At 44.7% G+C, this 17105-nt stretch overlaps 1 protein-coding gene across 1 annotated transcript in view; it reads left to right on the forward strand.

The window, feature by feature from the left end:
* grk4 (G protein-coupled receptor kinase 4) overlaps window positions 1–17105 on the forward strand; it is a gene marked incomplete at its 3' end in the record, with an annotated part of 85658 nt that overhangs the window by 15317 nt on the left and 53236 nt on the right. Inside the window, exon 2 of the mRNA XM_083655482.1 lies at window positions 11183–11278. Coding sequence (XP_083511608.1) covers window positions 11183–11278 — 96 coding nt within the window. The remainder of the gene's footprint in view (window positions 1–11182; window positions 11279–17105) is intronic.

Here is a 17105-nt window from a genome sequence, read left to right on the forward strand (position 1 = left end):
GTTGGACAGCAAGGCAGCTTTCAAATGTTGCTGTTCCCTCAGTGTGTGGCCATGAGGCAGCCATCTGAGAAACTGCTAGACAACATCCATCATTACGGGGCGTACCACTAAGGCAGGGGCGCAGGGCAGGTAGATCGTGATCTCGGGCCATCAATAAGTAGCTCGCATATGCATAACTAAATCCCACTCGTATGTATATAGCTGACTCAGTATCTACAGTATTTAACATTAACATTATTAAATTATGTTTAATAAATAATAATAATGTTCAAATGTGCTAAATATGTACTTGGGGGAGACAAGGGGAAAAGAAGTAGCTCATGCCTAGTTTTATTTTTTGTAAGTTCATCCTAAAAAAGTTTGGGCATCCCTGCACGAAGGCTTAGTCCTCTGACCCGGGTGCGAATCCAACCCGTGGTCCTTTGGCACATGTCATCCCCTCTCTCTCTCTCTCTCTCTCTCCACCTTTCCTGTCTATAGTATCTACTGTCCTATCAATTCAAATCAAAAGTCATCAAAAAAGAGATAACATAGATAATGAACCTTTGGATTTGTCCTCATACACTCACAGACTAAAGGTCCTTACACATCAAGAGCGATGCGAATATACGGCACGAAATTGCGATGCGAGTTTTGACCCACCTGTCAATCACAGCCACAGATGTGTACACGTCGGAAGCGAATTTCTGAAAAATCGACCGTGGTTCGAAAAAAGAAACACCGCAATAACGCTGGGCGAAACTTCGCCGTTGGTCTGCACGGTTGCATTGACTGATATAGGTTCGGAAAATATTATTGACGTGCGAATTAATCGCACGAAAAAAACGTGCTTGGTGTGTAAGGACCTTAACTTTCAGCGTCTTGCTCAAGTTTAGCCTCACTCTGTCCCCCCACTCTCTCTCTCTCTCTCTCTCTCTCTCTCTCTCCCAGAAGACACTATGAAAACAAGGGTCAGTTTTCAAGTCGTCTTGGTTGGATTTAATGGAATATCTTGAACATGGACATGGGGGGCGGGGGAGAAGGGGGAAAGGTCTTGCAAAACACCATGGCAGACTACTGGAATGTGCGTGCGTGCGTACGTGCGTGCGTGTGTGTGTGTGTGTGTGTGTGTGTGTGAGAGTGAGAGTGATTTTATCCGGTTAATTGACGTTGCCGTCGTAATGTTACCATGTTGTAGGCTACATGACATGACTGCTCAGAGCCGTGTGGAGAGAGAAAAGTCTGGCCCTAAAGAATTAATGAATGAATGTGTGTGTGTGTGTGTGTGTGTGCGCGCGCGCTTCACGTGTGTGCGTGCGTGCGTGTGTGTGTGTATGGGGGGAGGGGAGGGAGAAGCCTAGGAAGTAAGAGAGAGGTAAGGATTAGAAGAGTGTAGTGTTGCCTGATATTCACATGTCATTTCTCTATCGCGCTCTCCTCTCTCCTCTCTCCTCTCTCTCCTCTCTCCTCTCTCTCTCTCTCTCTCTCTCTCTCTCTCTCTCTCTCTCTCTCTCCCCCTCCCTCCCTCTCAGCTGATGTGTGTCTTTTAGTGTGAGTATACAGACGGATTACCTTATGCAAACACCGGGCCATTGCTTTGAATAGGCAACACAGATACTAGCAGCTAATGTTTTCCTTATCAGGGGCTACTCCAGCCAATCACACTGTATGGGAGAGGGACTGGGAAAGCAACAGGCCACTAGTCATTTCTCATGCCCGAGCTCCATTGTGCCAATGTGCGTGTGCATGCTCATATTACAATGGGCCTAAACTGTGTGTGACCCTCTCTCATTTCCTACCATTTAAGTTCTGTTTCTCTGTGCTGGGACGGCGCTGCGGCCGTTCGGATCTCCAGGGTTTGGATCAGATCCCACGAGGCATGGGGCTGGTACCAAATTTCCAGGGTGCGATTGTCTTAGCCGTAAATATCTAGGAAAACTACCGTAGCTGAAATATTGCCCCGAGTGCTACAATGCAGTGCGTGTTTGGCATTGCAACACATGCTATATACATTGAACCTTTAGTTTTATAACCCTATTTTAAATACTACTAGGGTATTGGCTCCTTCGCCCCATGTCTGTTGTCTGTTTGTTTGTTTTACTTTTTGTCCCACATTGGATGATGTTGTCAGTGATGTCATGAGAGCCCGCAGCCCGCTGCTTATGCGAGTTCGCGCAGCGGGTGAGCTGCAGGGCGGGCGCTAGGAATCGATTTCCAGTTTCTTCAAATTGAGCTCAAACATCCACTTGGACTCAAGGATGAACTGATTGGATTTTGGTGGTCAAAGTTCAAGGTCACTGTGACCTCACGTCCTTCCATTCCATGCTCGTTAACGCAAATTTCAAAGTCTTCACTACATATATTTTATGAGTCTGGACAGACATGGATGGATGTAGACTGCAACTTAACTTGTTGGCGGAGGCATACCACTGCAAGCCGGTTATTTCTAGTTCTCTCTTACATGATCAACGCTTCTCATCGCCCAGAGGAATATAGTTAATGTAAGGGCACTTTGACCCTGACTCCATTATTATTGCTTGTTATGTTGGTGATGTCAGACTTGAAGCTTATTCTACGGCTGCAGTCGTCGTACGTCACTCTGGCTAAGAGCGTAGGCTAACTGCCCGAGCTGTTTGGTGAAAATGTAAATACTGGCTGCTCTCTGCCATGGTTGGTCTGTCACCGCCACCGGCTGTTATTCTGGGTGTCAGCATGTGACACGTGAGGGGCTTCTCCCATATGGCTGTGCCAAATAAAGCAGGTTGTGGAGACAATACAGCAGTGCTGCATTACATACTGCGCTTTCTCCCCAATTGTACATGGCCAATTCCCCCTGCTGTCCCGGTCGTTGCTCACCCCCCCTCTGCCGATCTGGGCAGAGTTGTAGTCGATGTGAGCACATGCTTTCTCCGATACATCTGCAGTCGCCACCTGACAGCGAGGCGTTTCACCGGCACGACGTAGCGTGTGGGAGGATCACGCTATTCCCCCGCGGTTACCCTCCCTCCCCCCGAACAGGTGCCCCGACCGACCAGAGGAGGCACTAGGGCAGTGCCCAGGGCACATACCCCACCCGCTCAAACCGCAGACACGGCCATTTGTGCCTGTAGGAACGTCTGAGCAAGCCTGAAGTACCACGGCCGGAAATTGAACGTGGGTCTCCGCGGTGGTAGGCGAGTGCTTTTACTTCTACCAAGACACCCAAGTTCCCAGTGTTTTGCCATTTCTGCAAGTGGTTTTTACCACTGTAATTTGAGAGATGGACACAAATATCAATACGTTTTTGTATCATCAGAACACTTTCATTCTGTTGAAAAGTTAGCATAGAATGTGAAGTTTTTTTTATTTTTATAAATACATTATTTAAAGCCTCTTTAAATTGCTAGGTATTGTTGTTTCTGCAAGTCTACATACAGTGACTATTTTGAGAAAGTAGCTGTTACAGTTTTTTGTGCATGGTGCTCTTGATGTAGTTGGTATAAAACCGTAAAACCTCCGTTAATAGCCCCGGTGTTTATTTGCTTCAATCACTGAATTCAACCGGTGTATATTTGGGACCTGCATCTATATGGCACTCTGACTTTAATTGAAGTTTTACAGTGAATTAACTATTTTTAATTTGTTTATATTTTATGAAACTGCAGCAATAATATATAATACTACTAGCATCACCCTCTTCAGTTGTGTTGGCTCACTGTAATTCAAAGTATAGAAAGGCCTTAATAATTGCTATATTATATCAAGGTATTGAAGCGTATTAAAGTCAAAGTTGGATTCAGCTTGGTCCGGGTCACACAGGCCTATATTCTGTGAGGTCTATTTTATTTTTGACTTTTGTTTTGGATGTGAAATTTGCTGCGAACTCTTTTTGAACTCATTAAGATGTCTCAAGTGTATGTTTCCGATGTGAGGTAGATACTGCCTGGGTCTACTGTGTGACCTCTCGTCTGGCTGCTTCTCCTCCTCGGGGATGAAAGGAGAGGAAGGGAGGATAGGCCCAGGAGCATATTTGGGCGATGTGGGGCTGCGTTTGGCCCGCACACATCGGGAGCCTGTGAAAACACCAACTGATCACAGAGGAGACGACAGGGGAGAAGCCATGGAGCCAGCCAGAGAATAGACCCATGGGTGTGCATTCATTAATGTACTCATAGCTCACACTCTCCAGACAGACAGAAACGCGCGCACGCACGCACGCACGCACGCACGCACACACACACACACACACACACACACACACACACACACAAACAACAACGCCCACATGCAAATAATCTCTGTGCTCTCAGTCTCTCTCATCTCCCCATTTCTTAAGTAAGTCTAACCGGTCAGACGTGAAACTGTTGGAGACATGCCATTGGTTAATACACGTCCGACTAGAAATGGAAATTGCACAGTGAAATTGGTGTTGTGTGTGTGTGTGTACTGTAAACAGTGCAGAGAAGTAGATGAAAGCTACTGCCGTGATTGCCCTTTTTGACTTTCACAAATGGTGTTACATGGCAGTCAGAGGGAGCAGGGAGGGACGTGGGATCAACCCTTGTGTGGCCTTTTAAGAAACGTAGTTGAGTTGCTCCAGCAGAGTCCTCTTCACCAGTTCCCAGTTCCCTGTACGGAAATCTGTTCCGGGATCAGGCGTGATGATCTCAGAGCGTGTGGCTTCCAGCTCAGCTACGAATGAGCGAAACTGCTCTGAAGTCAGTGTTTATGGAGGGCCCCGCTCTCTCCGAGGGGGGAAGAAGCAAAGTTAAATAAATACTTGCTCCATCCTGTCTGCATTAAGGGCCTGCACACATGGCTTTGACGTCAGAGTGACATTAAACAGGGCGGGGTGGCCCGGCCAGCTCTGACAGGCACACGCGCCTGCACACACACACACACACACACACACACACACGCACGCGCTCACACACACACGCTCACACACACACGCATGCTCACACACACGCTCGCACGCACGCACACACGCGCAAGCACACACGCATGCACACACACACGCACACACACACACAACACACACACACGCATGCTCACACACACGCTCGCACGCACGCACACACGCGCAAGCACACATGCATGCACACACACACACATATGCTGCTCTATAGCTTGCCATTAAAATCCCTCTCAAAGACTTTCCTGTCTTGTCAATATCTCTCTGTGTAACATTATTTTACTCTCTCCCATCTGGCCTGAGTTTAGGTGACATTTCTCACCCTCATGTCTTTGTACAGTATACAAGCCTTTTCACATCCACACACTCTCTTCATTTCCTCCTTATAATGATGTCAGTCTCTGAAAGGAAAGAAGTTAATCTATGACAATTTGTTTTTTCTTTGTTGAGTTGGTTTGACGGTTTCATATATCATTCTGTGTTTTGGGCTCAAGTGGGTCCGAGGTTTTCTCCTGTAAAATAATGTTGAGACGTAGAACTGGCCACCATCACACAGTGTGTGTAAGAGAAGGCCATCTCAACAGTTCAATTCCTGCATTTTCTTCACTTTAGTTCCTCTCCTATTCACTTTTTACTGTCAGAGAAAATATTTTTAATAATAAAAATGTGTGTGTGTGTGTGTGTGTGTGTGTGTGTGTGTGTGTGTGTGGGTGCGTGTGTGTGTGTGTGTGTGCGTGTATGTGTGTGTGTGAGAGAGAGATCTCTGCAGCTCCAGTACAGGTCAGACTTTAACCTTAGGAGCTTGATGGCAACACGGTTTTAATCTGTGCACTACGATCAAAGACGATGGGATTGCAAGCAAGACGGCCCAACTTCAACTCACTTCCTGTCATTTTGGCACGCAGGTCTGAGTCTATTGAGTCAATGGGAAAAGTCAACATGATCTCAGATTATGACAGATCCCTTAGCCCCCATATTCATTAACTCATTGAGTGCCAGCCACTTTTGGAGAACGGACGCTCCCAGTGCCAGAGTTTCAGAGCGTTTTCAGTGATTTCTCGAGGCCCACAGAATATTGTGTGATATTACTATGTAAACACCGAACACGCACAAAGAACGATGAGACGCTCTTCTATCATCTGCAAAAAAAAGTTTATTGATCCCATTTTCCGTTCTTTAGTTATGAGCCGGAGAAGATAGGCTGTTTTGAGCAAAAAGACACTTTTCAAATTAGAAGCTGAGTTATTCCGCCTTTTGTGAAAAAAAAAAAAAAAAAGCCATCTATATGGCTCTGGCTGCAGCATGAGCGGTTTCTCTTTGATCACGGAGGTCTTTCCTGCTGTTTTCGGCCCTTCCTCTAATCTGGAGAGCACTGTCGCCACCTAATGGGTCGGTAAAATAGGTTATACACATTCAACATGCCCCAAAATTTTACAGGAGATATATTAGGCTTTGATCCACGTCCCACCGTCAAAAAACGCAATTGACGACTTTAGTTGTCATTGGCACTCAACGTTACTAAAGCAATTGACGACTAAAGTCGTCATTGGCACTCAATGAGTTAAAGTAAATATTCAGCCTATTCTCCAAAACTACATATCTTCTGAATATTCTGACACTAAAATGGCATTTTTCAGACAGAAAGATCAGAAGAAAATTTAACTTGTTCAAGACCTGTCTCTATCTCAGTAACACACTCTCGCGAGATTTGGCAACAGGAACTTATTTTAGCTTCCAGGGAGTCATTAGCTAAAGCTAAATGTGAAGTTCGTTGATGTAGTAGCTAAATCTGTGGCTAGAAAACATATTTTTGTAAATTATGGAATATCTCAGTTTCAACTGTATTGAGCTAACAAGGCTGGGGCAGCTTTGTGTTTATATGTGTGGTTTGTGTGGAGTTTGGGAACTCACGATTTGTATATTATATTTCAAGTTGGCTTGCTAGGTCAGTGTTAACCCCGCTTAAAGCCTGCTTGAAGAAGAAAACCGGTGGGGGCGGAGTAATGAGACTTGGGGAGAGGTGACCACGTGACCATTTGCATTTGAGACTTGCTGCTACCAGTTGTTAGAATTGGCGGAGCCTGCGGTGACCCATCTATAGTAATATAATATCTATGCTACATGACACAAGTTAATTTGTCCACATCATGAGTGAAGATGGCCTGCAGGGATAATGTCAAGCTATAAGGTGTGAGGAATCAGGATCAAGTGTTGATCTTGCTTTGCATTCTCCATTCTCTTCCCCATTCTGGATGGAAAAACCTCCCTCCGAGACTATGGGCTATGGGCTAGACTCCGGCTATGGGTGGAACGTAGGAACCAAAGTGCTGTACTCCAATTCTTGCGTTCCGTTCAGACGTAATGTTATTGAACCGGCAAGTTTCTTCAAGTACTACTTTGAATACTTCGTTTGGTGTGTGTCTATGCTTCTTTGTTTTTCTCTAACTCATAGCGACTGGCGAGGTTAGGCTGCCTACTGCTGTACATCCTGCCTGTAGTAATACGTACCAGGCTCTTCTCCTCGGGAAGAGCCTGGTGACGCGAGGTTAAAGGATAGGAAGGTTGGAGAAAGTCAGGATTCAACGGGTGTGTAGGGGGAGTGACTTGGGGGTATTTTGGTGGGTCACGGTTAGGGTTCTGATCCCACTCACAATGTTTGCATATCATAGCAGACTGGAGTATTGGCTTTGGCAGAGGCATGCACTCTCTGAGTGCACTTCTAGTTCATTTGTTACATAAATATTTTAATAAAAAAATAATGGCATTTTTTCCAATAGCTGTAATGTGACCCAGTGACTCCAAGAAGCACTGAAATCCAATACAAAGAGGTGTGTCCTATTTGTCCAGTGTAGTAATAATTTCTGCTATTGATTCAGTCACCGCCTCACTTTACATGGAGATTCTATTATTGACCCTTGAAAAGTCATGGAAAAGCTTTGAAATTTTATCCATGAAAATGTGTGGGAACCCTACATGCTACTGTGTGCATGTGTGCATGTGTGCGTCTGTGTGTGTGCTCACACACGTGTTGTGATAAAGGCGTGGCTGTGCGGGTGTTTGACCACGATGACCCTTTGTATGTGTTTGAGTTGCTGTTGCCTCATGTCATTGCCGGGCCAGCTGGTGTGTTCGGAACTGCAGGATTTCCCCTATGTCATTCCACTCACCTCAGGCCCTCCAACTGCAAATAGCCTCCAACATGTTTACTTCTGTCAATTAGCCTCCAACATGTTTCATTCTGTCAATTAGCCTCCAACATGTTTCATTCTGTCAATTAGCCTCCAACATGTTTCATTCTGTCAATTAGCCTACATAATTAGCCTACAACATGTTTCATTATGTCAATTAGCCTACATAATTAGCCTACAACATGTTTCATTCTGTCAATTAGCCTACAACATGTTTCATTCTGTCAATTAGCCTCCAACATGTTTCATTCTGTCAATTAGCCTACAACATGTTTCATTCTACCAATTAGCCTACACAACATGTTTCATTCTGTCAATTAGCCTCCAACATGTTTCATTCTGTCAATTAGCCTACAACATGTTTCATTCTACCAATTAGCCTACAACATGTTTCATTCTGTCAATTAGCCTACAACATGTTTCATTCTGTCAATTAGCCTCCAACATGTTTCATTCTGTCAATTAGCCTACAACATGTTTCATTCTACCAATTAGCCTACAACATGTTTCATTCTACCAATTAGCCTACAACATGTTTCATTCTGTCAATTAGCCTACAACATGTTTCATTCTGTCAATTAGCCTCCAACATGTTTCATTCTGTCAATTAGCCTACAACATGTTTCATTCTACCAATTAGCCTACAACATGTTTCATTCTACCAATTAGCCTACAACATGTTTCATTCTGTCAATTAGCCTACAACATGTTTCATTCTGTCAATTAGCCTACAACATGTTTCATTCTGTCAATTAGCCTACAACATGTTTCATTCTGTCAATTAGCCTACAACATGTTTCATTCTGTCAATTAGCCTACAACATGTTTCATTCTGTCAATTAGCCTACAACATGTTTCATTCTGTCAATTAGCCTACAACATGTTTCATTCTGTCAATTAGCCTACATAATTAGCCTACAACATGTTTCATTCTGTCAATTAGCCTCCAACATGTTTCATTCTGTCAATTAGCCTACAACATGTTTCATTCTACCAATTAGCCTACAACATGTTTCATTCTGTCAATTAGCCTACAACATGTTTCATTCTGGCTTGGCTAGTGATTTTGAAAGGCAGAAGAGAAGTAATGAAACCCCCTATACGGCCCTATAGTTTCTGTGATAATATAACAGAATCACGGAGGGAATCGTGGAATTGAGAATTTAAACATCTTATGACACAGCTTCCATAGGCAAAATTAGGCAAAAATAAAATCTTAAAAATACATAAAATAAATAAATATAAATTGCTGATGCTTAGGCCTGGTGGGGGGTCAGCTTTGGCCCGGGGGACCACCGGGCTTGCATTACACCTGGGGAAACCCTGGTGTTGTAGGAAGCATGTGCTAGTCTACAGCTCTCCCCAGATCAGCAGAGGAGGTGGAGCAATGACTGCAACAGCAGGGAGAGGGGGGTCCAGGAAAAAAAACTTGATAAAAAGAAACAAAAACAAAACGATATATCATATGAAATTAATAAACAAATAACAACAACCTTATTTGCTATGTGCTTCACCCACTACTCCTTGCAAACAATCTGCCTGTGTTTCTGTGCTGAATAGTGATCAAACCTTATGATTCCTGGGTAACGGGGTGGGACCCGCATGCGTGCATATGTTTCCCCTTGTCTCTTTAAATGTCTGTTTGTCTGCCTCAAGCAAGCACATACCTGAGTTCAACCCCCGCATGAACACACACACACCCCTGCTGATGTTGGAATGAGCGTTTGAGTGGGATATGGGGAGTGACCCCTGCACCCTGAACTGTGTTGTGGTGCCTAGGGGTCGTTCAGCCCTCAGATTGCCCTCACATCGGGGTCATCTGCTCTGCCAGGGGCCAAGAGGGCGGCCGAGCACTACTCTGTGTGTGTGTGTGTGTGTGTATGTGTGTGAGAGAGAGAGAGTGTGGCATGGATGGAGATAACCCATGAAACGTCTTGTTTGGCTGTCAGTCGCGACGCAGGTCGAAGGAAGGAGCTCACTCTTTTGTGTGTGTGTGTGTGTGTGTATTATTTCATTTTTAATCAGATGGTAATACTGTATCCACCTTATTTTTGAATGCCCCGCTGTAAAATAATTATGGGTGCGAGGTCCGGTTTAGAATGTGACTGATTGTTCCGACGCTGGGAAAAAAAAGTTGCTTGTCACAATAAATACACTCATTTGACGACTTATTTGAGGGAATGTAATCATTTTTTATTTCTGTTGCTCTTTGAACAACCCTGGATATTTATCGACGAGATTTTTGCCAAGCTGGACACGCTATGGGGGTTTAGGGTTAAAATCGCTAAACCGGAAGTCAAACTGTGGGAGATTGTTGCTCACTTCACGGAGATCTACGGGCTACAGCCAGTATGTTGTGTCTGTGTCAGCCTGTCAGCAAGGTAACGGGAGGGAAGGGGGAAGGGGGGGTTGTCTGCGAGGATTACACCGGAAGAAGCACCCATATTTCACGTAAGGCATCATGGCATCTAGAAATAAGGTGGATACCGGGGTATTATTTGATTTTTAATCAGATGGTAATACTGTTTCCTGGGGTATTATTAGATTTTTAATCAGATGGTACTGTGTACCGGGGTATTATTTGATTTCTAATCAGCTGGTACTGTATACCGGGGTATTATTTGATTTTTAATCAGATGGTACTATGTACCCGGGTATTATTTGGGGAAGGTTTAAAGGTATAAAAAATTGGATACCGCCCAACCCTAGCGCCGCATGATCTTTGAAGCTGTCAACATTCTTCATCACATGCTCTGTCATGAAGCATGGAGGCGACTGGTGAGATGAACCAGCTGTCCCTGGCTGCCTCTGGTCATGGCAAGGTCAACGCGCATGCACACGCATCAACGCGCATGCACACGCATGTGCTACACACACACACACACACACGCGCACATGCGCACACACACACACACACACACACACACACACACACACACACACACACAGCTAGATAGATGATGTCTTGCTTTTATGTTGAAATGGCCAAATTGCCGGATGGATATGGTTCAAGACTCCCAAGTGCAATGTTGAAACAATGACTTGATTGACGAGCTAATTTCAATTGTGTGTGTGTGTGTGTGTGTGTCTCTCTCTCTCTCTCTCTGTGTCTCTCTCTCAGGTGGAGGAGGGAAGCGGAACGGTCGCAGCAAGAAATGGAAGGAGATGCTCAAACTTCCCCACATCAGCCTGTGTGAGGAGCTACGTCGCACTATCGGTATGAAGTGTGTGTGAGGCAGAAAGATAACATGCCATGCTGCGACGTTGGGGTGGGTCTGACTGAGGGGGGAAGTTCAGATTGGACTTCCTTCCTGTTTCTACCCGTCTCCACCCACAGCTACAGGGCGGGGACAGGAAACTGTGTGTGTGTGTGTGTGTGTGTGTGTGTGTGTGTTTCTGTGTCTTATTCAGGGAATCCATTTGCACACCCGTTTGTTATCGGCCTATTGTATGTGTGTGTGTCTGTCTGTCAGACAGTCTTCACTGCCTCCTGTCTCTCATGCACCCTGTCTATACATCCAGGCTTGGTTGGAGAGCAGGGGAGTTTTCGCTCTGTGTGGCCCAGACAAGTGCTCCACTGCTGGCCTGCATTAACTCCTCTCACCCCCACTCCCTGGCTCTCTGAATGCCACAGACCTATGGAGGCCTTACATCAGCTGTGTGTGTGTGTGTGTGTGTGTGTGTGTGTGTGTAATAGTGCGTCACAGCTATCTCTGCCAGAGATTGCAGTGCTAGCCTCCCCCACAGACTCTCCCTCAACCTCCTTCCCTCTATATATCTATCTATCTATCTATCTATCTATCTATCTATCTATCTATCTATCTATCTGTCTGTCTGTCTGTCTGTCTATCTATCTATCTATCTATCTATCTATCTATCTATCTATCTATCTATCTATCTATCTATCTGTCTGTCTGTCTGTCTGTCTGTCTGTCTGTCGCTATCTATCTCAATGCCTCTTCCTCCCTCTCTCTCCCTCTATCTGTATCTCTCTCGCCCTCTCTTTCCACCACTTCAAAGATACATGAGAGTGGCACTGGCAGAACAAGAGAATTATGCAAATCTGGAGTGAAAAGTAGAAACGGAGAGATACAATGGGTTGACAATGGGGACAAAGACTTAAGGATAGCAGAAGAAGAAAGCAGGAGGAAGAGAGAGAGAGAGCACGAGCCAGTAGGAGGGAGACGGTGACTACGTTTACATGCACACAATATATTTTGCCCATATTCGGAAAATGACAATATTCCGACTAAATGAATAATCCACTAAAGCCCTTTTCCCACATGCGCTTTGTACCGCAAAATGACCGGAACGTGGTCTAATGGCTGCATGTGAGAAAGGCGCCGTGCCGGTATAAGCGCGACCCCGTCGTCGCGGCCATTTCACCAGTTTTCAGCCAGTCAGAAGAACGGTATGCCGCGATAGGCAGACAGGTGAGAAAGGGGTCCAGTCATTTTCCGCGACACCGGTCCTTCTCTCTTCATGGGCGAGTACACACTTGCTTAACGTTCACTTCCAGCTTGCGTCATCTAATCATTCGCGCACATCAAAGCAAACTACTTCCATTTCGTCGCTGTGCAATGAAAGCCACTTATCTCCAAATCGCCAACTTTTCAGGAAATGAAAAAAAACCCGTGCTCTTAAAATACTGAACACCACGTTGTCATATTTGACACATGTCTTCATTGTAGACAGTTTATCGCTGAATGTGTCATTACATTATTAATATCTTACCTGAATAAGCTCAAATGCTGTTACAGGATTATCACACAGTGTCTGGGGCACTTTCTGCTGGCCAGACAGCAGCGTGTGGGAGCCTGCGCCTGCCTTTTAGAGCGCGAGCACGAGCCGCTGTGCTCCAGGCAGCGGGGACGCGCGGGCGGAGCTCTCACTGCCAAGCCGGGGAGAGTGGCTGCTCTGTCATGGGTTGAGCAGTCCCGGAGTAACGTGACATTATTCTTGTCAGAAACAACTTCGATTTGCATACTTTAAATGAGTTTGCAGCCCAAGGACAACCCGAAAACACCTTATTGATCTAAACCCGACCCCCCAAATAACCTCCCCCCTCCCCCCGCCCCCCAACATACAGGAAATTTCGCTCCTAGATTCTCACATGCCAGCGCTGAGGTGTGAAGGGAAATTCCGGGAAATGTCCGATATTGACTTACAGGTAATTTTCAGGTACGCATGTGGGAAAACGGCTTAATATTCCCGTTTACATGCAGCCGTAGCTCGCCCTCCCCGACACGTGAGGGATGGGGGAGAGAGAGACATGCAGGTTGGCTGAGTTTTTCTGTTGAGAATAAACGGCATCACTTGGTCCATTCCAGGAGCTTGCTGCTGGAAAGTTTGGCGTTGCGACTATTTGCACATCAAAGTCTTTCATAAAAAGTAGGCTAGTAGCCTACGTTATTACCTCGCAGGCTCGGAAGCACTTTGGACTTCCGTGGGCACCAATCGATGTTTCTCATCTCCTCCCGATCAGAAATGTGGGCTTTTCTTTTCGCATGCCAGAGATGACGGATTATTATATCGCCTCTTCTAGCGCTTTCTAGCACACATCAGTTGACCACAAACAGGCAACATGCGTTGCAAACTCCGATAAAAACCCTGATTGAGACGCATATTCCGAATACGCTGTATACATGATCAAAGAATCATCCTAAAACCCGAATAATAGTGGAATAACCCAGATGTTTTAATCGGAAAATGCAACTGGAATATGCTGTTTACATGACCCTTATCAAATTCAGAATATTGTCATTTTCTGAATAATAGTGGAATATTGTGTGCATGTAAACGTAGTCACTGACAGAGATTTAGATGCCAGTACCATCACTCAGATCACATTTCTTGCTTGTTTTGTTCTCATAATTCACAAATAACAGCATTCGGGCAACGTAGCACCACTGATTTCCCGATTCACAAGATACACAAATCCCTGATTCAATACGAATTCCTATTCGATACGATTCAATATCGATATTTCAGTTACAATACCAATTTTGCTTGGATGTGAAAGAGATTATCAAAGAAATAATGCTATAAATTGTACAAGAAACCCTCTAACCTGGTGCATTATTAAAAATATAAAAATTTAAATGAATGTTTACAGATGTTTACGAGATCTTGTTGCGCTAAGAACAAACCATGTGAGTCGAACGGGGTTAAAGCTTCAAGCATCCATGAAAAAAAGCATTATATTAAAAGACCAATATTGGAATTAATGAATAGATGATATCAGTTCCTTCAAATGAATATCGATTTGATATTGATATATCTTTTTTTTAACCCAGCCCTAACTATCATAACCCCAAATGTATCTGTTGACAGCGGTACTATTCCCAGGTAAAAAACAAATAATCATAAGGTGCAAAGGGTCACACTTATTACGTCTGACTCTTTCATATATATAGCCATTTAGATTTAAACTGTCCAGAGGAGGCTAAAAAGGGTTAACTGTGCGTGTGTGTGTGTGTGTGTGTGTGTGTGTATATATGTGTGTGTGCTTGCGCGTATGTGTGTTTGTGCGTACAACAGCTGTTGAGGGTTATATACGTCACTATTACACAGATGCTATTGCGTAATTTCCCTATCACACCACGCACAGGATCCAAATAATCCCTTTTGCATACTTACACACACAGATATGCAAGCGTGTGCACAAGTGTACACACACGTACACACACACACACACAAACACACACACACACACACACACACACACACACACATGTGCGTTACACACCAAAGGCATACAGTAGGGGGACTGGGAGCAGTGTCTTGTTGTGTCTTGATAATGTCAGGCGTTTGACCTTAGCCTTGACAACTACAGGACTTCTAGGAAGCCCAGATTACATTATGGGGCTGCAGCCACTCTGTCTGCTAGCCCTAGACTAATATCTCTCTCACTCACCCTCTCCTCTGCTTTCTCTCTCAGGCCATGTTTAGACGACCACAGTCTCTGCATAAAACGGCAGACTGGCGTTGCGTTCTCACCTTTTATTTTGCGCTTATACACAGCATTTGTGATAACGATTTGCGTGCAGACTGAAGCCGCACAAATCTCAGAGCAGCGTCAAGTGAGCCAGAATAACATTGAAGCTTCTGGTTAAAACTGTTAAAATGGCAATTAAATAAACGAATACCTTATTGATGTATGTAGCAACGTTTTTTGTGTGTGATCCGAAATACACAGAAGACATATAGAACACAGACAACTAAAAGTACATTTTACCACGTAGTGAGTCGACGGCCCCGATTTTTATTTACCCAGTTATAAATTACGGCTTTTATTTGGAAAAGGAAAAACGCCTGGCTTCCACTCTGGGACCTGTTTTCACTTTTTTGCGTTTTCATGCCCCAAGAACGCCATTCACGTGTAAAAGGAAGGCACTAACGGTCAAAAAGTTTGCTGTTTTGTGCAGTGAGCGTTGCCGTGTAAACAGGGCCTTACCCCCTCTCCCTCTTACTCTCCCTCTCTCCCTCTCAATTCAATCCAAAGGGGCCTTATTGGCATGGGAAACATATGTTTACATTGCCAAAGCAAGTGTAAATTGAACAAACAAAAAATGTGCGTACGATTAAAGATATAGTAGAATAAAGAAGTGTGTAACAGCTGTGTAACATTGCAATCATATAATATATACATGTAATGAGTAGGTCAAGTTAACTTAACCATGTGCTTACAATTAATGATAGAGTGGAATAAGCACGTGTGTAAATGGCTGTGTAACATTGCAACTTTGTAACAAAATATGGTATACAGATTACAGACGAGGTAAAATTGGCTTAAAAAGTACAGAGACAAATTGTGCTTGAGTGGCTTTTGAACAAAATATGCCCCCCCCCCCTCTCTCTCTGTATCCCTCGAATACTACATACATGTGGACCTATGAACTCTGGCAGTTCACTGTGCACTGCAGACATGATAGCTTGTCCAACATGCTACTGAAAGCAGAGGTATTTGGAAGGCGGTGGCCACACTGATCCATAGTGTCTCTCCGTCTGCGTTCATTTCTCTGTTCACTTCCATTCATTTTCAAGACAGCTGTCCGTCTGTCCGTGGAGCACTGATGAAGCATGCCTATCCAGCAAATTTGCATACGTTTTGATGGACAGAAAGTTGAAAGAGGGCGTAACTTTTTCTGGATGGACGTATCGGATGGATGCATGGACAGATAGTCACCGTCCGTTTAGCCAATCAGAGTCGAGGAGGCGTTCTCAGAGCGGAAATGGAGGAGCGGAAATGGCAGTGAAAAAGAAAGCGTCTGAGGAAGAGCCTGTGTGGCTTGAAACATCACGCTGAAATAAAAAACGTTCAACCGGGAGCTCCAAAGGTGTGTGGATCACTTCTTTTTCACTGTCAGGTATATTCTGATGCAGCACCCAACACAGTGTTTTTTTTGGATGTGCGTGTCTTTTTTATCCTCTTCATGGAGTGTAAATCGCAGCCATGACAGTTGCCCGCATAGAAAAAAATGCTCTTTTAGAGCTACAATACCATTATAAATATCAACAACTAGCCAACAGATATCAAAGCTGGTGGGCTTTATGGAAAGAGCATGACTCGAACTGGCCGACCGTTACATCAGACTGATCATCAGTGGCGTTTTATTGCCACATAAGTAACGTTGTGCACAGAGTTAACAGCTAGCTAACGCCAGCTTTCTTCTTCTCTCGGTTTATAGGCGGGGCACTGACACCTTCAAGGTGCTTACCACCACCTGCTGTACAAGTAGGTTACTTGTACATGCAACGGACATACATCTATCCGTTTTATAATTCTGTCCATTTTCTGACGGATCAGTGTGGCCACAGCCTAAGAGCTCTTGTTGCATAGCAGCAGAGAGTGTTGGCCAATAGTCACGTCTCTTTACCTCAAAGGCACGCAAACGCACACGCACACACACATGCACACACACACACACGCACACACACACACGCACACACACACACACACCGTAAGCGGAAAACATGCAACATCAAAGCCCTCACAGTAGGCGCTGTATATGGCGAGCCTGTAAGTGCGCAGCTCCGCTAAA

The sequence above is a fragment of the Poromitra crassiceps genome (assembly GCF_964638095.1).
Source record: "Poromitra crassiceps genome assembly, chromosome: 19".
NCBI lineage: Eukaryota > Metazoa > Chordata > Actinopteri > Beryciformes > Melamphaidae > Poromitra > Poromitra crassiceps.